Consider the following 22,057-nt stretch of genomic DNA (forward strand, 5'->3'; position numbering starts at 1 on the left):
TCCTATCTTCCCCCATCCCACCCCTCAACATCCTCAGAGGCTTTGGGCCTGCTTCCCTCCCACCTGGTCCCTGAAGGCCTTGGGTCTGTTTCTCACCCCAATGGTTCCCACACACTCCTCCCCACCCCTAGTAACCAACTGCACCCTTACCTTTAGAAGGTCTCCAGAACTTCACAATCTCCAGGAGACTGTGTTAAGGAAACCGAGCACACTGCCCAATCCCTAGGCCCTCTGACTTTCTTCCAGAAGCGGATGCCATTTTCAGAGTGGTCGTAATAAATTGTGTCTGCTCCAAAAATGGTATCTGCTCCCAGGAGGCAGTCATGCAGCCCAGGGAGGCCAAGAGACGTAGCAGCTTGGGAAAAAAGTCAGGAGAATGTCAAAGAGGCAATGATGTCTAATTTGTAGAATCCAGCTCAAATCCTGCTGTTCCTTTCGTGCTGGTTTTGGGGTAAATAGGTAAAAGTTCCAAACAGCAAAGAATCCATGATATAATTCTCTGAATTATTACAAACCAATGAGAAAATGGCCCTTTTCTCCAACAGGATGCAATTTCTTTAAATATCTGCTACAAAATAACCAGCAATATCTCAATTACAGCACACATAAATCTCTAATGGCCAAATAAACAGCTTATCTAGATGCCATGCAAAACTTGTGTGATTGACATCATGCAGACATATTGAAATGAGATATTATATGCAAAAGACTACTTTCACTGCATACTGTATGGTTGCAATGCTTTGTATTTTGATCTAGGCCTCACTTAATATAATTGGGTTATTTCTAAGTAAAAGTACATAGATCACACTGTATCTGGTCTAAGGCAGACACTTATGCTAGCCTAGTCATCTTGATTTCTGATCTTTTAAATTAGCATCATAGTCTGGTATAATTTATATTTTAAGGCAACCTTCCCTAGTCCACATAATTTTAAAGAAATTGCATTTCTGGAGACAACCAGGTTAAGGAAGGCTAAAATAGCATATTTTACTGCCAAATATCAACATGTTCAAATTTATATAACACTATAAAACGTATGCCTTTTTTAACTCATTATATAGTATGAATCAGGCCCTATAGCAGTAAAGAACAGGTTTTAATAATTTGGTTAAATAATATTTTTAGACAAATGTTATTATACTGTACTTAGGAAAGTTCAAAGGTCATGCACCAAACAAATAAGCGTTTAGAAGAAAATGGCAATCAATTCAAACATTTAATGTAATTTATTTAATAAATTGTTTATAGGGCCTGACTTTTGGTACATTGTGTAGGCGGAGTATGTAGGTTGGTATGTGAAATTGCATTGCTTAATAACATATTCAGTTCAGGTAAGATATTTATTACAAAAATGTTTTCCCTCCACCTCTCTAGGACTGTGGTAGAAAGCACACAATCCTATCACCATGGTGGCAATAAAATGAAATAGATATCATTTAAGGTGTTCATTTCAGCAAAATCACACTCTGTGCTCTTTTATCTAACTCAGATCAATATCAGCAGTTCTATAAGTCTTTTAGCTGTTTTATATCATGTAGCCACTACATAAAACACTAGAATTATAAAGGACCATTTAGGCCATTCTCAGAAATCGGAGGATCAAACATTTCACAGATAATAGAACAAATCCATGCTCAATCAAATTGACTGGACTTGCCTAACAAATTCAAGTAACTTTGTCAAATGCCTAAAACTTGGGGGGGGGGAATAAATCAACTCAGTGACCATTCAGAGTTATGGTGGTGCTGAAAAAATGGACTTATGACTGATCCTCAAAATTCCAGACTTTGCAGCATCCCTTCAGTCGTGATATGATTTGAGTGCTTGAGTGTCCAGTTTGTGATTATGTCACAGCAATCCATGTCCCATGATCACCATTTGTGACCTTCCCTGCCAGCTTCCCACAAGAAAAGTCAATGCTGCCACTACTTTTTCTTCCGAAGAACCCACCACAGAGGACAAGATCTCAGGGACCTGCCTGCAGCACTCTCGGCCTCCCGTGGCTTCAGACAACCCTCCTCTCATCACCTCTCCCAACCCACCCAAGGCCTCCACCAGTCGTCTGTGGCCCCACCATGCTCCCTACTCCCTGGGATTTTCACTTCTTACCACTTAACAAATGTACCCTGAAGTTACAACAGCAACTGGGACTTCCCAGATTGCCATCGCTAAGCAATTTGGTCATGTGACATTGTACTTTATGACTACATTGCTTAGTAATAGTAATCCCAGTCCCATCGTAACCTGAGGCTTATCTGTACCATAGCGCTAAAGAGGTGGATAGAACATTCTACTTCTTGAAAATAGGTCTTTATTTTATGTGACTTGGACACACAGCAGGAATAAACAACAAAAAGAAATACAGCCTCTGGATTCACATTGGAGGACTAGGAGGAAGAGATGAGGAACATTATGGCTGCCAGATACCTTCAAGAGTTAGTATTGATTATCATCCTCTCTGGATCTTTCCAGTAGAACCTTTTACAACTTGATCATATGCAAAGATGCAGTATGTCAAAATAAGACTGCACATTGTTAATTTTATATTCATATTTAGCTTCATTTACTAAAACTTCTATTTACATGATTTTATTAATCCTTTGTATCTGTACATGCTCCAGTTTAATAAATCACAGGATTTGGGGAACAATGTGCAATAGTTATTTCCCTGGGTAATTATAATTATATGAAAATATTACCAAAACAGAAGAGATACCTTTCACTATTTACAATGGAATGGTAATAGGTATTCTCATCAATTATTCACCTGGAGATACTTCCACAGACCAATTAATCATAGAGATAAATAGTGAAATATTCGCTCAAATAACACACATTAATCTAGATATGTAAAATAAGCCATTACACTGTGATCCCTCTCTTGCTCTGTACAAAATTTTACTTAGCAACTTCAATTAATCTCCATTCAAGGTTTTTTGTTTTTTTTTTAAATCAAAGTACTGTTATCATTGCCCAACAAAACTGACCAGAGATGTTAATCACCTTTTTTCTGTTCTTTATTATTCATTCATGCCTTCATTTAGGAAAAGGCAAGAATATCCTACGTTGGAAGCACATGAATCTTCTTTGGCTCCTGCTCCGTTTATACCTCATATTTGGGCTATATCTGTACAGTGGAATCTACTGGGAATATATTTCATGAGATGAATATATACAGATCATTCCCCTGAGACAAAGCTATACAAGTGTATATGCATATCTTTGTGCCTATACACACACATGCCATTATAGAAAAAAGGCGGGGTAGTTCCTTTATGGGAGCAGACCTCTAGGTAAGGAACAGAAAGGGTCATGCAGAAAGCCTTCAGGCTTTAATAAAGCTACACAACTGTGAAAAATGTGAAAAATGTGGTCATGAATAAATATGGCAAAAAAGCTGGTTCAAAGTGCTGCTGTTGTAGAATAAGATAGGGGGCTTGCAGGTAAAATTCCCAAGTTGTTAGAAACAGTAACAAATAGAGGGAAAGAGAAGACTTTTTCTTTGAACTCCATGAGGAAAATTTAGTTTTCAGCTAATTCAGCTAATGTGTCCCCTGTATTTTACCTTTAGTGCAAAGAGCTCAAAAAGTGCATACATTTGTCTATACTTTCCAGTCCAAAGAACATCTGCTTAGACTAGAGAGACTTTCCTGTACCATCAGAAATACGCAAGCTGTGCCGATCTTTTGCGATGACTGGGGTTGGCAAAAATGCAGTCCTTGCTCCATTTAGACTTAGAAGAAGAAAAAAACATCCTTACAAAAGAATAATTCAACTCTGTTTTTGTTAGCATCCCCCAGGTAAATGAAATGTCCCCAAGGGATGGCAGCAGCAACAGTAGGCAAAGTAGTGGTGGCTGGGGATTAAAATGTTCTTTTTCAGACTGACCGTCTTCTTAGCTTCAACTGTGTCTCTCTCATCTCGCAGATTTTTGTTCATCTCCCTGCCAGATAAATGCATGTGTTATAGCTACAGTGTTCACATTTGCCCTTTTCCTACACCCAAACTTAAACAATTTTCATGCTAGTGAGTTATAGTCGTAGTATCACCTAGTCATTGCTCAAGTCATATAAGCCCTGTTCAGCTTACTGTTACTTTGGCAAAATGATGGTTGCACAGGTCCGAGAGGCTGCGACCACTAGTGCAGAAATGACCTGACTTACCTACTGGTACGATGTACTACAGCACCTGTAATTTCTGGTCACATTTTAAAGATACCAGATTGTAGATTTCATAACCATTGATAGTCATTAACAACTCTTAAACTGTGTTTGCCTTATCTGCTTACCTATGGTTTACTTATCAAGGATTTATGTGACTAATCAAATGTTCTGGATTTGCATAATGCACTGAACTATAAGTTGTATGAATACAGCCTCAGCAGACAGAGAGGACAAGGAAGGTAAGAAACTATTCTTTGTACAACCACAAATGCTAGTTCAATAATTTCTTTGGCACCTGGATTGCATTTCATTAATTTTGGAGACCAGTTGCTTATGTCAGGTAGCCATCATGTGGAATCGACCCAATGTCAACTAATCAAAAAGTTCCATTTTTCCCATTTTGGCAATGATCCAACAAATACTAGATCATAGTTAACTCTTGGCTATCCAAATATTTAATTATACAAATTATTAATAACACATTGTGCTATTATTCTGAATACAAAATAGCTTATTTTGGGCACGCCACTGTAAAAGGAAGGGGAAAAAAACTAGTCACGCAACTCAAGACTATTTTGTTTGTCTGCATGACATCATTCTGTTTCTTCTGTACAGCATGATCAAAATAAATCTTGAGTAATTGTTATCTGTAAAGGAGGCCAATAACTCTAACAGCTAATTCCACTGTAGGGGCCTCTCAACACTTTTAAAGAACTGTCTTCTCTTAACTGTGTGTTAAATACATATTGTTCCTTCCCATGGAATTGTTATCTCCAAATATAAAGACTGGGATATCACAGGCGTTTTGGGAGAATTAATCCCAGGTAGAGGAAGAGACACTTTCCTCCCCCCCCCCCCATAATTCAGTCACAAGCCTCCAATTGCAAAAGTCCATTTCCCTTCTTTTTAAATTTTTCTTTTAAACTTCTACCATCATGTAACATACCTAGGGTTTCCCTAAAGCAGGGGGGCCCCAATCCCTGGCCCGCAGCCCACTGCTGGGCTGTGACCCGTTCAGAACCAAGCTGCAGAAACGGTGGATGAGCATGCATGCATGTGCAGCTCCACTTGCACACTTGCAGCTCCATTTGTGAGAGTGGCGGGTGCAGGAGCCATGCGTGCATGCACGCGTGCCTGCAGCTGGCACAGAACCATTCCCTCTCTCCCCTCCCCTACCTGTCCACAAAGCTAGAAAGGTTGGAGACCGCTAACCTAAAGAGAATCACTTTCTGTAGCTGCTTCATTCACGTAGTTTCCAAGGAACTGGACAGACACTCACTCTTCCAAACACTTTTTTTCAGATGCTTTTCCTACCTGAGGAGCTCCAATTGACGCAAGAGGCTTTGTTTTTCTTTCTGCATATTCTTAGAAGCTTGAAATATATCTCTGGGGTAGAAGAATGAAAAAAGGATTTCATATACGCAAACCTGTATTTTATTCTTTTGCAAACATTAATATTGGCTAAAACTGAGCAGTCCTACACCTGCTGCCGGTAACTGTATATGGAAGATGGCCTACTCTAAGTTAATTAACACTAAGTCTCCCTACTTGTTCACCTGCTGCACAATGCCATAATGTTGCTTGTGTGTTTTTGGCTTAATTCTATCGTGGTAATTTACCAGCTGTAATTTATGATTTAATATGAAGTGCAAACCCACCCATTTTGGTTTGCTGAACATGATTAAAACAAACAATGGCTAAGCACATGATATGAACCCGGACTATTTGTTAATAGCCTATTCTTATCACAGAGTTATAGACAAAGCTATTTACCTAGTTGCCTTTTTTTCCGAAATGCAGCAAAGGTCAACATTCATGTGTCCTTCTAACCCCCACCTTTTCCCCTCCAGTGGTTGCATGTATGCACAAGGTATGGTTTGGCCCTAAGGATATAGATTAAGTGACATACAGAGAGTCCTCCACATACAACATTCATTTAGCAACTGTTTGACATTACAAAGGCCCTGAAAAAAATGATTTACGACTGGTCCTCACACTTATGACCAGCGCAGCATCCCACAGACATATGACCATCATTTGTGACTTCCCAGCTGACTATCGACAAGCAAAGTCAATGAAGGAAGCGAGATTTAGTTAACAACCATATGAGTCACTTAATGACTGCAGTAATTTGCTTATAGCAAAAAAAAAGTCACAAAATTGGGCACTACTTTCTTAACAACAAACTTGTTTAGCAATGAAATTCTGTTCCCAATTGTGGTTGTACGTTTATGGACTATCTGTATATGTTTATCTGAGCACCCCAAAGCAGCTTTTTAGGTAGTTTTATTTTTGAAACAGTCATCTTATCTAAAGCATTGTGTCTACGGATACTGGGTAGTTATTGTTTCTTAACAATCACCAACTTTGACCCTTCAAATACATTTCTAGTTCAACTCCAATAATCCCTGACAGCATAGGCATTTGGGATTTAAGGCTCCGTGTGTTTGAAGCATACCGCATCAGAGAAAGCTGAAAAAAATTGTTGCAGAGAGAACAGCCATTCTCTTAGCTCTATTTACCTTGGAAAGCAGTTTTGATCAATTAAGCACTAACAAATAGATTATTTACCACTTCATAACATACAGTAACTGGCTACTTGACTGGCAACAATGATTCTCAAATGATATATTTTTCTAAACATTAAAGATTTCCGTGGAGATAATGATAATACTTGTTTTGTTCCAGGATTGTCATGCCCTGTAGGTTTTGACAAAATAAGCTTTATATTTAAATGCCGAGGTGTTTGTTACCCAAGCTAATTCCTTCATGAAGCTTCTAGAAAACGTAAATGGAAAAAGACTTCCATTACTAGTTTATCTCAGGGAAAGGAAAGGTATTTGTGCCTTCCGTGTACCTGAGATTTATAAAGATTGCAGCTGAGAAGGGAAATAGCAGAAGATATTCATCCTTAAAGAGTTATCAATGTGCAGCAGCCACATACAATAGCATTGCTTTTCTAATATTTCCATTCTAACTAGGTGATACCATTCTACATCCTGCTGTGGCACCTGATCATACCTGTTCTTCTTTTCCTGTTCTACCTGGGCTTCTTTCTGCAATGCTTGCAACTGACTTTGGGCTACTTCCAGCTCCCATTTGGTCCTCTCCAGCTGATCCAGGAGATTTTCACTCAGAATTTGTAATCTCTCATTTTGTATACGCATTTCTAGCTGCTCAGAATGCTGGCATTGTAACTGATGTTCCAACTAAATATAGACATTGATAAAACAAAATAAATATAGTTGGAAAACCAAAAACTCTGAATGAAATCTAGGATTGCAATAAAAACAATATCTAATATTGTTATGGTTTTATCCTAGGAGTATGGTTTTTTTAGTTTAAATTAGATTTTTTAAAATTAATTTAAATTGTGTATAACAATACTGCAACCAATTTTGGTCACCATACTACAAGAAAGATGTTGAAACCTTGGAAAAAGTTCAGAGAAGAGCAACTAAAATGATCAAAGGCCTGGAGACTAAAACATACGAAGAATGGTTGCAGGACTAGGGTTTGGCTAGTCTAAAGAAAAGAAGAAATGGATGACATGATAGCAGTATTCCAGTATTTGAGGGGCTGCTACAAAGAAGAGGGTGTCAAACTATTCTCCAAAGCACCAGAGGGCAGGACAAGAAACAATGGTTGGAAACTGACCAAAGAGAGAAGCAACCTGGAATTAAGGAGAAACTTCTCAACAGTGAGGACAGTTAACCAGTGGAACAGCTTGCCTCCAGAAATCATGGGCACTCCATCACTGGAGGTTTTTAACAAAAGGCTAGATAGTCACTTGTCTGAAATAATATAGGTTCTATACTTCTAGCTTAACTAGAAGACCTCCAAGGTCCCTTCCAGCTTCTATTCTATTCTATTCTATTCTATTCTATTCTATTCTATTCTATTCTATTCTATTCTATTCTATTCTATTCTATTCTATTCTTCTAATATGGATAGAATAATTATCCAAACAAAACTCCATTTTCCAATTCTCAATTGTATTTCTCCAAGAATAATAAACATGTGACATGAATAAAGAGTGGCCTTTCTTACTTTGGTGGTGATTAGTGTACCAGACCAGAGTGAAATATGAATGGAGCTGAAATCCTGCCAAAGCCCTGGGCCTGGAGGTTAAAGGAGGACAGCAGATACTAAAAGGCAGTTGTGGCAGGCCTTGTAGATTAAGATAAGATTCCAGAAGAAACTTGGCCTACAGTCATGGATTCCTACGTCAGGAATTTTATGAAGTTTGTTATATCAATATTACGCAATTGGCTCTCAGTCAGGCAGCTGTTACTTAAACCAATCCGGTATGGTTAGACGTAATCACAGACACATCCACCCCAAATACGAGGAATCTCTGTGAAAATTATTTTGCTCACCACATCATAAGATATACATTTCTTTACAGAAGTGGCAGGCTAGGCTACATCCTTCTTCAAATGGGCAGTTTAAACTTGTATCTTTCCTTAAATAGAACATGCCTTTGTCCACTTTAGATCTGATATTATCCATGACAATCACCAGAAAGATATTCAGACAGAAATGATTCCATCCATCCATACTGGCTTTGCAAACAAGATCCTTTCAAAGCCTATCATATTTATTCCTCCAGTATTACTATTCCACATCCTCCAAACATTTACCAAGGATTTTGGAAATTCTAATCCAGTATATTTATAGACTGGGCAAGAATAGTTTATAGTAAAGATTGTTACCCCTTTACTGAATGATAACTTTGGCTGTAATTCAGAAAGGATGAGAAGCAGGCCTCGGTCACCTTTTTCTGCCGGTAAAGAATTTTCTCAAATTCTTGCTCTTTGTTCTGCAACTTTTTCTGAAACATGTTGCTTTTTTCAAGCCTCGTTGACTCCTGCAAAAAAGGCAGAGGAACAGGTTTCATTTTATCTTTCTTCCTCCATAAAATCATCCCCAGCACTTGCCAAACATCATAGGAGTAATCAGGGATTAGGATTGTGTACAGCTCAGGAGTTTACCTGCTGGAACAGCCGCTCCCTTTCAGCTTTAATTTGTTGTTCCATTTCCTCATAGAGACACCTGATTTCTCTTTCATGGTCAGTCTCTCTTCTAAAAGAATAGTACAGGAAGAAAGAGATGTGGAAAAAGTGTATACTGGTATTTTTCAGACTTGGCAAAAATGCTGGCTGGAGAATTCTGGTAGCAGAAATTCACACATATTAAAGTTGCCAGGTCTGAAAAACATCAGTATGTAATAAACAAAAACGAAAACAAAGTAAGAGAAGGGGAAAGCAAAATAAACACATTTCACTTTACCACACATGATACAGCCTATTATTTTTCACTTACTAAGTTATGGAACTCTCACAGCACTACAAAACATCAGAATGTTTAAATAGTTGCTGCCGGTAAAAAGAAAAATTCCTAAAAAAAGAAAAACTCAGAATTCTTAATAATAGACTTGATATGTTGTTTCTGGACAATGAATGTTTGCTGTAAGTTTTACAATCCTAGCTGCAATCTTTAGCAGCTTTAGCTAGGCCTTGGAAAAATTATTCTATTGTTGTAAAAGAGCAAAGGGTGCCAAATGACTATAAAATAAAAAATTAGATGAATAGTGTTTTATAATAAATTGACACAATGACTGTTTGATTTAAATTACTGACATTTTATCTGTTTTGTTTTATTCACAAACAGTTGGGTAATCTTGGCATCATTGTTAAACCCCATATTTTACATCAATTATGCCTCCATGCTGCGCATGAATATTTTATTAACAATATTTAACAGAAATGATGCCTTCTAATTAAAAGTTTAAGCACTATTATACTTGCACAACATAATCTTTCCTCTAGATTCCCACATTTTGCTAGTTCTATTGATGGCCCAAGAGAAGCCAATGCCCCAGCCTTCATCTTAATAAAAGAGGCATTAAGACATTCTGGGAACTGCTTACCGTTTTAATACCAGTTCCATGGATTCCTTCTCATGGTGCAGATCCTTGATGTATGAGGAAATATGGAAAAGAAACTCTTCAAAACTGGCTAGGAGTTCTGGTGCTTCTTTTTGGATTCGAATCCAAAGCTCTTGAATTTCACCCTGACTGGAGTAAAGACAGTGGAGATTCTAGCAAAATGCTTTTAAAGACACTACTTTAAATTCTACTCCTACCCACACTTCCTTATGATAAGAAGAAGCAGACCACAAGAGGAAAGACATAAATCTTAAAATCTGAGCTTTTTTCTGGACATAGGTTTGCACATTTTCCCCCTCAAAATAGTTTTGGTTGACTCTTATTTCATTACCAACCCAAATTTTCTCAGTTTTACTATTCTTCCTTCACTAACGTAGTCAGTGGCCTAGCAACTCTTCTCATAGTAACTCCTAGCATTTAGGAGTTACTATGAGAAGAGTTAGCAACATTCTCCCATGGGCATAAGAAATCCATGGCCACCAGATTTATTATAGCTCTCAGAGTTTCTGGTCAATGTGACCACTGGTAAGAGATACCAGGAGCTGTAATTTAGCAACATCTGGAGAGGCAATAGTTATAGCTCAATAATTATATAGCAAAAAGTCTGCCAAACGAAATTCAAGGCAACCTTTTTTGAACATAAGGCTGTTGAATGGAACAACTATCATAATCGTACTCTAATGGGAAAAAAACAGATGGGAGAGCCCAGCTTACTCTTCAAAGACTTGGGAGGCTTCAAGCTGCTCCAGCACAGAGCAAAACTGTTTTTCCCCTTCATCTGTCTGGTCCAATTCCTCCGACCAGCTAGACTCAAAGGTCTCCTCGTGACTGGCATTTTCAGAGTTCTGGTGTGGCTCATTTCCTATGAACTTCCCTGTGAAAACAAATGAAAGAACACACGATCACTTTACAGCCCACAGAAAAGAAATTTGCTTTGGGTTTCTCTTGATCTGGGCTAGTTTGTAAAGAGAGAGAAGTACAATATTGATTGGAAACTCACCAAAGTTACCAACTTAGGGACAAAATCCCAGTCTGCAAAATCAGAACCTACATAACTAATTGGGGAAGCAAAATTAGGGACCCTTCATGAAACAGCAAATCCATAAGCCCATTTTAACTTAGTAAGTGCCTTTCTGAATCACATTAGCTACGCCAGTTGTCATAAGAACAATAGGACTAGTCATTCTTAGCCCACCCATATAATTTATGCAGTGAACTGTGGCTACTCTGTGGCAAGGAAACGTAATTTTGCTTATCACCCTTCCCTCACTTAGTACTCATAAGTATGTTTGAGTATAAACCACAGACTCCCCAGCCATCAAGACTTTTCACCGTGCTGGCTGCAAATTCTGAAACTATAGTCAATCATACTTGGAGGGCAGCTTCGCGGTCTTAAAAGTATTCTCTACTATTCCATAAAAGTGGCCGTTCATTCAGCAACTATTTGAAATTAAGATAGTGCTGAACGAAGGGACTTACCACTGGTGTCCACAGTCGTGGCCATTACGGAGCCCCTACAGTCATGTGACTGCAATCTGGACTCTTAGCAACCTCATGCGATCACCATTTGCAATCTTCCCTGCCAGTTTCCTGAGAAAGTCAACAGGAAAGCTGGATGAGGAGGTCACAAACCATTTTGTTTCTCTAAACAGTGCACCACTTCCCCTCCCCAGCCCACTTGGAGGGAAGGCTTTTGGGTAGTGCAGAGATGTGTTGTATGGAAGAACAAAGTTGGGACAGTCTCACTTCTCTGTGCAGTGTGCTGCCTCCCCCCCCACACACAAACACACACACACACACACACACACACACAGAGAGAAAGATTTTCTAATTTTCTAGTGCACGGTGGGGAGGAGAGCCACCACACTGGGACAGAGCAAGGATGCTCAGATCACCCAGCCAGCCAGTTCTGTGTACAGAGGGGAGCTATCTGTCCTCCTTCAGCAGGAAGCTCTTTTGCTCTATTCGTTTAACAACCCGTTGCAACTGCCCCTGGGAGGACAGGGACAATGGTCAATGAGCGAGGCAATCATGTGGGCATCTCACTTAAGGACTGCAACAAGTTACATCTGTAATGGGCAGGCTCCATTACAGTTGTAACCCAAGGACTACCTGTATTATGTTTGTTGTTTCCAGGACTAAACTCTGGCAGCCCTAACACAGACTATGGTTGAATCCTGGATTTTACAGAAGGCATTTGGACTTACATATATTCTTACACATATTAATAAGTCAAAGTTTTTAATACTACAGTTTGTGAAATAACATAACGCTCACCTGATTTGCACATCATGCTAGGGCAAAAGTACAGTTATTATAGCATAGTGTTATATATACCGTAATAACTGTTATATGTGAACTAGTGCCAAAACGTGGAAGTTGCTACCAGGGAGAGTGTATTGCTTTTTTCCATCACTTCTCTCCCTTTGAATGGCCTTGCTTGGTTCAGAAGACAGAGCACAGCGATGCCTTCCCTCTGCTACCCCCCCCCCAGTATTTTAATTAGTGTGATTTGTTTGATTTGTGTAGGCTGACTGTGGCACTCCACTTATTATTGGCTTGGCAAACAATCGATTTCAGAGTTTTTGTTGGGAATCTGCCAGCTAGGTTGGAAGGTGGGGTGAAGCGTGGGCTTGCACAATTGCAAAAAGCATAAACCTTCCACACCCAAGATCCATGAAACCGTATGCGGTTATTCCCAAGGGATGGCGAGCAGTCTGGGGAGATTCTTGTAATTTAGGTAGAGAACAATAAAGTTACTTCCTTTAGCTATCTCCAAGTGGATCTGGCTGCTTGCAGCTGACAGTTTTTTAATACATTGGTTCTGATTCCTTGATAGGGAGTCAACAATTAACTATTCTGGAGTTAGGCCAGTACTAGCAATATTCTATAATGTGATTACTAAATGTGATTACTAAATGTGACCTGAACTGTCTATTCTTGGAACTCCAAGACATTTACACTTTGGACAAAATATACTGTATCGTGTCTCTACTCTAATTTATCAAATCAGAATCTCTCATTGCTTTCCTACCCAATTCCCTAGGTCTGATCTCTTTGATCAGCCCTCTTCATATCAGAATCTTAGAACTGTTGACTTGTTTTCTTAAACAGAGGAATTTGGCTTCTTCTAATACGCACAAGGGTATTTTAGTAACCTCCCCTCCTTCAGAGCCAGCTCATACCGAATAAATCTTTTTTTACAGTATCTACTTTGCCTGCATGGGGGCTTCATGCTTGCTGCGTATTTTAGCAGTAAATGAGAAGTGTTGGAAGACTTCTTAATAGGACAGCAGGTTGTTACAAGAAACCTCGTCCCAACATTAAGAGGAAGTACATTCCATACTCTGTTCTGCAAACATGAAGTTTGGTGTGGCTTCCAGATGTTCACCACTCTGAGAAACACGTTTGTGGAATAGACATGGGGCAAAACAATTCCTGAAGGTACACCAACATTTGTGAGCAGTGTTTGTTTTACTAAACAAACTAAACAAATAAAATGGCAAAGATAAATAGTTCACCAGCTTGGATCTACTCCTCGTCTACCCATTCCTCTTTGCTTCTGAGTAGAACTACATCTTCTGTTCTCCATATATATCACTGGCTTGCCTGCTATAGTAGACTCAATTCTCAGTATGGTTCCATTCTCAGCTCTCAGCTGTCTGGATTTCCTGTCTACTGTTTGCCTTCAACAGGAGCAGCCATCGTTGTTCCACATGTACTCATTATCACCTTCCAAACTCTCCTTCTTCTTCTCTTACCTAGGCCTACACTGAATTCTACTGGGGTGAGGTAACCATTATTGTCTTGCACCAGACTGTCAAAAACAGCCTCCAGCTGTTCAGTAGTGAATGGTAGCTCACTTTGTAACCGCTGTGGAAAAGAAGAAAAAGGAAGATCAGATTCAGGATTTAGATCTATAATTAGCAGAACAAATAGAAAATATTATTCTCACTTCATTTCCCCAATTGCCTCCACTGAACGAAGCTTGCCAAGTATTTGTGCAAGGACAGATGAAAGAATTTAATCTGACCATTTGCACACTTGCATTTTCTGCTCTAAACGCATATTAATGGGTAGAATTTCTGGTTAAAGTGGTCTTAACCACCATAGTCTGTTCCTATAATTAGCATTTACTGTGATAAACCAGAGAATGAAGTCCTGAATAACCTCACATGTATGCAACTCATGGAAAAATTGGCATGCGTCATATATAATCAACGAACATTCTACTTTGCCAGGGGAGAAATTGGGTATTCTCTAAGTGCACATTCTGTTCACCTTAGCTGCAGTTCATAGCCGCCACCATTCAATTGGTATTTCTTCTGTGCCTTTAACAGCAGTCTGCAAATTATGCAAATATATGCAAATTAAGGGACAGGATAAGCTTTTTTTCAGCTTTACAGTATATCCCTTCAATAGCCTTCACAGGCTTTATTTCTTCATGGCACAGAAAGACACAGAAAGATGGCCACTGAAACCAAAGTTGCATTTTTGCTTATAAAAGGCATCAGAACCCTTGTACTTTCTTTCTGATTTATGCTGAAGACTTCCTCGCCTTTGGGGTGAACTCCTTAGTAGATGCAGGTGCAGGTGTGACAGACACAATATCTGTGCCTATCCTTCAAGAACCTGTGTGAAAAATTTTGCTGCCTTGTGGTAAAATAATATATATATTATATATTGAAGAACATTGAAGAACATAAGAACTCAGTCAAAAAAGAGGAACCAACATCTTCCCTGGTCCAACACCTTAAAGCCACAGGACATGAAATTGACTTTAAAAATACCAGAACCATTGCCAAAAGTGAACATTTTAATAACAGAATAATCAGAGAAGCCATCGAGATAGAAAAACGCCCACACAGCATGAACAAGCGAGATGATACCTCCCGCCTACCAGCCATTTGGAAACCCGCCCTTATTGACAAACGACTCCCTAACACAAAAAATGATACCAGACCCACACTCACAAAAACCACACAGGATGTCACCACCACACATCCACGCAAAAAGCAACAAAGCCGATGATGAGGCACGACCACAAACCAGAAGCCAGACCACAGCTGCATCATTAGCCACTTTAAACCCCTCCAATCCATACATGAAGCAAACTGACACCCTCCATGAAGATGAGGCACGACCACAAAACGCGAAGCCAAAAAATAGCAAGGCAGCCAAAATCTTAAACCCCCCTGCAACTCAGACTAACCTGAGCACAACCAAACAGAACACTCCCCCAGCCAATCAGAGCACAGCCAACCCCCCAGCCAATCAGAGCACAGCCAAGCCCCTAACCAATCAGAACACACCTCCACCCAATCAGAACACAGCCAAGCTCCCACCCAATCAGTTCATACCCCCACTGGCAGTTAAAAGGAAGAAACAGCTAAGACCACACATTGCTGCTCAAAGCACGAAGCTGAAAACACCAGCCTGAAGATGACAAATGGGATTTCGTCGAAATGTCGCCAAGACACTTCCAATTTTACGCGGGAAAAAACCCGAAAAACCAAAGACCTACATATATATATATATATATATATATATATATATATATATATATATATATATATATATATATAAATTCTGTTTAGATTCTCTTATAAAAAGTTAACTGTAGCAGATGACACTCAAAGTCTATATTATTCTATAAAATATGAATTTTCCCTTGCTTTCTTCTAATCCTCAAAATACTGTCAAGAACAAGTGAAACCTTTCGGCAGGGTGCAGGAACAAAGCCAAAGTTTTCAGGATTTCAGCTTCATTTTTGCATTCCACCAAAGAAGTTCATCTCTTCTCCATGCAGGGAAAGGAACTCCTTTGGTAGGATGCAGGAACAAATCCAAAATCTTCAGGATTTCAGTTCCATTTCTGCATCCTGCCAAAGGATTTCAGCTCCCCTGGGGAAGCAACTCTTTCAACCAGCTCCCAGAGATGAGGGGCGAGTCCTTCCCCATTGATGTTTCTGAGGAAATCAGCAAAGAAGACTGTAAAAAGCAATCACATGCTTCTGGGGAACTTGGTAACTGATCACTAATGTGAATAGATTGTCAAGCACCCAGGTCACGATCATATGACCGCAGAGATGCTGATGCAACGTTTTGCCACAGCCAAAAGTTCCTTTATGGCCTGTAAAGCACCCTTTTCGGCGGCCATTGTCATTCCAGACCATCATTAATAGAAGAGTTGTAACTTGGGGGGTTACCTGTATATTTTCAAAGTTTGTTATTGTATACAAAATGATCGTATTCATTAATTTTTAATAAATAACTTAATACCAGGAACTTTTTTCAAATTAATTGTGGGATATCACAAGTTGAGTTGTAGAAGATTCGTTGCAATAGAACATTTTTTATCCTTTCTTGAACGTACATACATTCAGGTCTGCCTCCAAAGATAGGCTATATGGTAATTTGTTGCATATTTCATGACTTGAATTCATGTCTTATAAGTGTATACATAAACTTGGATGGGGCGATGAGCAGAAAAATTAAATGCTGAACATATAAACTGTGACACTCCTTTTATTAAAAATACTCATTAATAACTCTTGATAAACAAACATTCCGCCATCAAATAAGCTAATTAACATATAAATGTCTGGTTGACATTTCAGATTAAGCCACAATGTGCTCTGTTTATTTTATTTTTTTAATAGGAGCTATAAACCTGCCCAACATGTCTTAGTTGTTATGTGCAAAACAATCCAAGATAGCTCAAGAAACTATGGCCAAATAAATCTGGCATAACATTGTCACTAGTCATATTATTTTAAGGAATTCTAATTTATTAATTGAATGTCCTGATGTTTTGCACTTTGGCACTTTCAAGTTGTAGTTTCTCACTGAAATGACCTTACTCAAAAATTGTTCATAGCATAGTATGCTGGGAATTGAAATTTTCTATTGTTTTTTATATTACCATCTTTTAAATATTGTCCATTTATTCTTATATATACAAACTACTGCTCTGTGTTTTTAATTAAATGAAGCATAGTCTTTGTCTGTGTTGTATTACATTTGTTTAAGGACTTTTTCTTATTTTAAAAAAAATTGCTTAGGACAAATTCAGCTTGCATGGGAAGTAAGAGCTAATGTGGAAAATGATACAAGATTTACCCATGATAGTAACCACAAGCTTATATAATCATAACTTATAAATTAAGTTATAATTGATTCATGTCATATATTAAGCCACAAACTTTTTGTTGTAAATATAGGTTAGCCAATTAATACTATGGCATTTTATAGTGACTATGGCAGATGGTTATGTTCAGCATTTTTGAATGGAACAATGAATAAAAAGTTTGAAATACACTGAACACACCAATGTTGGAGAAAAGTTCAAAAGATGATGGTCAAGAACCAAGAGAGATGAGGAAATGATGGTTGGAATATTGACAGCCTTGTAAGGCTTAATAATAACAAGACAAACCATAGATGAACAAATAAAAGGAACCCGTCAGAAAGTGGAAAGCTATATGGATCTTATTGTGACAATTACCAGCAAGAGATCATCACCAGACTAGGCAACATAAACTATCTCTGTATGTTGTGAGAAAGGGCAATGGAAAACACAAAGTGACTGAGATTCTCAGTCATCCAGGTCACGGTTTTCCCAAAGGTGCTTTTTCAAAAGGCAACTGGAATTTATTTTTCCTTGAAGTAGTTTCACTTCTCATCCAATAAACTTCTTCAGTTCTGAAGAAGAAGAAGTAAAGAAGCTTCTTGAATGACAAGCTTTTGGGACAAAATAACAAAGTACTAAACTGGGTTAGCTGAGCAACCAAAAAGTACAGGACATGATATGGACTTCTTTCCAAATGTGAGAACATATAAAAAGGAAATATAAATATCAAACTGACTGACCAATGACAGAAAAGAACCTAAGGCAGCTAAGTGATGACAGTTTTCACCATTCCTTTCATACATTTGAGGGCATATGGAAAAACAGAAACGGGGAAAACTAATATTAATCATGAGTCAATACCAAGCAAACTTCAGCTTTAGTACTACATTTAAACTTTCACATAAAACCATTTTGTGCTGAACCTATAATAATTAAATTATGTTGTTCCATATTTGATGTCGCTCTGATAGTTGGTTTGCTCCAATACTGATTTCAAAAGCTCAGACTCGAATGTTCTGCTCTGCATTTGGAACGGAATCTGTTAAATAAAGTGATATGCTTCTTCCCATGAATTATGATATGTTCCTACACCTACTGGTTGGATTCACACAATACATCAAACAAGCAAAGCAGGTCCTTACCTGCATGTCCAGTCTTGTTATGAAGCCCTTCTCCTCCTTGTCACAGAGCCGGAAGAGCTCCTGGGCTTTTTCCAGCATTTCCCCTTGCGTGTTTCCCTCACCACTCAAGCAGAGAAGGGGAGAAGGAAATGAAAGGGGGCAAGAGACGCCTTCAGTCATTCCATTTACTTCCTTGTCTTCTCGATGGAGAGTTTTGGAAAGTTCTTTCCCAGATCTGTCCATTGCTTCGCAAACTTTCCACTGGACTGATAAAGCATTGGGGGGGGGGGAATGATCTTAATTATTATTTTTTCCCTTAAAATACTGAATGAGAGACTTCCAAACATGTTCTGCAATGAAACTACTGAGAATAATCATTTACTTGACTGAAAAACAGGGAAAGAAAAGTATTAGTCACAATAACAGTGAGTTAAATATGCAGTTATCCTGCCAAAATCTTGAAGCAAAACCTAGCTCACATATGCTTTGGAGGAAGTGAAAATTAGTGTTCTTGAACAATGCAGAATAAGTAAATAGTCTATGCTCTATGCATAGAACATGCGATTGTTGGCGCAAGTCTTAAGGTGCAATTGTAATCAAGATGAAATCACTACAGCATTCCATTAGGAGAAAATAGAATAGAAAAGAGACATGCCACTATTCCAGCCTTTAATCTTTGAAAGTCTTTTGTATTATGCCACCACTGATTTACATTCAAGAAAAGCCAGTTTTTGCTCTCCATGTCTACAATCGATTTCTAAGTTTTTGGAGGCAGCTTATAACTTCAAGTACACATGCTTCCATTAAATGTTTAGAACACATAAGCATGGACTGAAGCTACAATTCTGATGAGAATAAGTAATGCTAAATTCCATGGGGTGTACTTCTTGAAAAAACATGCTAGGAAAAATTCTACTTACATATATGTTACATTGCAGGTTTACTGATGTAGAAGTGTATATTATATCTTTGTCCACAAATCTTGTACGAAATTTATCCACTGTAAGACAAAAACAGTTAGAAATATCAATACTACATAGCAGACCTGAGATACAGTTACTAAATAAATATCAAACTAAAACCTATTTCATTCAAGTACATATGCTCCCACTGAAACAAGAGTATCAGTTTCACAGATATGACTGATAACTTGCTTTCTTGAAAGAACCTTCTTATTTGATCAAACTCTATTAAACCAAGTTTTGGATACCTATTATCCCTGAGTGATAGATATGTGTTGGAAGGATGGAATATAAAACTTCAACCTTTAAGCAGCACTTATATTTGGAGAGTTACTCTTCAGATTATTTATTTATTTAGTGTATGATGAGAACAAGAGAGAAGAGAAGTAAACATATACACACAATCCACGTAATTATATACAAAACCTCTCGGGGCATATGGTATTGGCCTCAGAACTGGATGTCCAATGAATATAAAGAAGAGAGATAACAACAGATAAAATACTTTAAAGACTATGTTTAGATGGTAGAGATCATAAATCCTTTGCTATCAAGTTCACAGAAGCCCTGGTTTTTTGCATCTCTTCAAAAGCTGAAGAATTAATGCAAGTTTTCCTCAAATGGGGCAGGTTTCCTCATTTTTTCCCCCAAATCCTACAAACACCAAACATTAATTGTGCAATTAAAACCATGAAAAGAATCCATGCCGTTTGAAAGAAAGATTGAAATAGCGTTACTACAACTGAAGACAAGGAGATACAGGCACGTGTATTATCTGAAATGCTTAATTCTCTTTTTAGTCCATTCGATTTGGTCATAAAGAGTCCTTTGACAGAAAACAGGAAAGACCAGTAAGAAGACTTTTGTATTGTGTGGTATGGTGTTGTATGTTCAACAGAAGAGATTAACACTCAAGGGAAAGTAGCAGGATGTATTCAAAGCTATCACAATACTTATTGCGGTTCAGCTGGTTCAGCAAAGCAGAAGTCTAATTTTAAAGAAGTCCTTATTTCTATAATATGCTAAACAAAGGCTGTCTAACTTTTAAGTACCCCTTCCTAAGGATTATTAAAAGCTAAGGATAAATTACCTCAGTGCAGTGTAGCCAAAGGAAAAGGATTACGTTTTACAATGAGGGAAACACAAAACCGTGCTCCAAAACATCCATTTTGTGAGAGATGCAGAGGAATAAGACCCAGTTTTTGTTTGTTATCCCCGTTACTTTGTACAGCAGTGTTTTATCAGAACTCTAAATTAATTTAAAAATTTCTCTCTTCTTCCAACAGTGATCAGAAGTATGGTGTCTGCAGGCAAAATGAGGCTAGACTTCGTCCAAATTATGGGGCTGTTGGTGCTCCCTGAGCTTGCTTGTTTGCTTGCAGATATTTCATTACCCAATTAGATAACTTCATCAGTTCCAATGAGTGTTGGGTCTGCTGTATATATAACCAAACTCAGAGAGCATCAAAAACTCCACAATTCAAGCCTGAATGACCTATATTCTCTACTTTTGTCCAGATTTAGACAGAAATGGTGGGGTGCTAAGTGTTCACACAAACTCTAAACAAAATGATACAGGTAATATACAGTAGATGCCTGAGTCACACATATATCTGGGTCTGCCCCGGGAGGGAGTTCACTAAAAAGCATGGGATTGGTCTCGTTTATTGCCATGACTCGGAATCAGTTCAATGTATTATGCTTAATCGCTGGAGAAATATTTTGCTAAACATTTAGCATCTTCAAACAAGGTATAGTATGTCACTTGTAGGTTGTACAGATATTCTGGGGGGTGTGGGGGTGGAAATGATATGTTAGATAAGAAAAAAGTGGATACTGGTATTAAGTGAGTAATAATAATATAGCCAGCTCCCCATCAGGAAATTAATAAAATTATTAAGGCAAAATATCTTTCCAGTCACATTCAAAGCTTAGTATTTCTTCAAATTTAGTACTTGATGGACATATTCATGCAGTTTTCTGGTGGCAGTAAGAAATTGTTTGCCTTTAAAAAAAATATATCCCAGTCAGGCTTACAGTACAACCCTGAAGTCTCTCCTGAAGCACTAACCAGGAATTGCTTCCAGTTCAGACAAAGTTGGTTGGCTGATACTACCTACTGAGATGATAAATTCTGATTTTTATCAAATGCATATTTAAAAATACATCTTTAAATAACAAAGGTATTTACAGGTAGTCCTTGATGTATAATAGTTCGTTTAGTGAACATTCAAAGTTACAAGGGCCCTGAAAAAAGTGACTTATGACCATCTTTCACATTTCCAAGTATTGCAGCGTGTCTGTGGTCACATGACTGAAATTCAGACACTTGGCAAAGGACTCATATTTATGACGGTTGCAGTGCCCCAGGGTCATGTCATCCTCTTTTACAACCTTCTGACAAGCAAAGTCAATGGGAAAGCCAGATTCATTTAACAATCATGTTACTAATTTAATAACTGCAATGATTTCACTCAACACATGTGGCAAGAAAGGTCATAAAATGGGACAAAATTCACTTAACAACTGTCTTGCTTAGCAATATAAATTTTGGGCTCAATTGTGGCCGTACGTTGAGGACTACCTGCATTATTTATCCATAAGACTAATGACCGAGACATCCATGTGTGGACTGGTCTGGTAACAGCACACACAATTTAATTTCAAATATGTGGAGGCTTTTCAGTTGCCTTTGAGCACTCGGCATCATCTTCCCTTAACCTGGTG

At 38.3% G+C, this 22,057-nt stretch overlaps 1 protein-coding gene across 1 annotated transcript in view; it reads right to left on the reverse strand.

The window, feature by feature from the left end:
* Nucleotides 1-2,297: 2,297 nt before the first annotated feature.
* Nucleotides 2,298-22,057, reverse strand: part of CRACR2B (calcium release activated channel regulator 2B) — a 30,544-nt gene continuing 10,784 nt past the window's right edge. Inside the window, exons 2-11 of the mRNA XM_039321901.1 lie at nt 19,289-19,368; nt 18,390-18,634; nt 13,878-13,989; nt 10,831-10,990; nt 10,099-10,245; nt 9,161-9,251; nt 8,944-9,036; nt 7,188-7,375; nt 5,481-5,552; nt 2,298-3,946 (exon numbers count right to left, since the gene is read on the reverse strand). Coding sequence (XP_039177835.1) covers nt 3,790-3,946; nt 5,481-5,552; nt 7,188-7,375; nt 8,944-9,036; nt 9,161-9,251; nt 10,099-10,245; nt 10,831-10,990; nt 13,878-13,989; nt 18,390-18,611 — 1,242 coding nt within the window. The 5' untranslated portion in view covers nt 18,612-18,634; nt 19,289-19,368 and the 3' untranslated portion in view covers nt 2,298-3,789. The remainder of the gene's footprint in view (nt 3,947-5,480; nt 5,553-7,187; nt 7,376-8,943; nt 9,037-9,160; nt 9,252-10,098; nt 10,246-10,830; nt 10,991-13,877; nt 13,990-18,389; nt 18,635-19,288; nt 19,369-22,057) is intronic.

This window comes from Crotalus tigris, unplaced genomic scaffold, assembly GCF_016545835.1.
Source record: "Crotalus tigris isolate CLP2741 ecotype Arizona unplaced genomic scaffold, ASM1654583v1 scf7180000023830.6690815, whole genome shotgun sequence".
NCBI classification, from domain to species: Eukaryota; Metazoa; Chordata; class Lepidosauria; order Squamata; family Viperidae; genus Crotalus; species Crotalus tigris.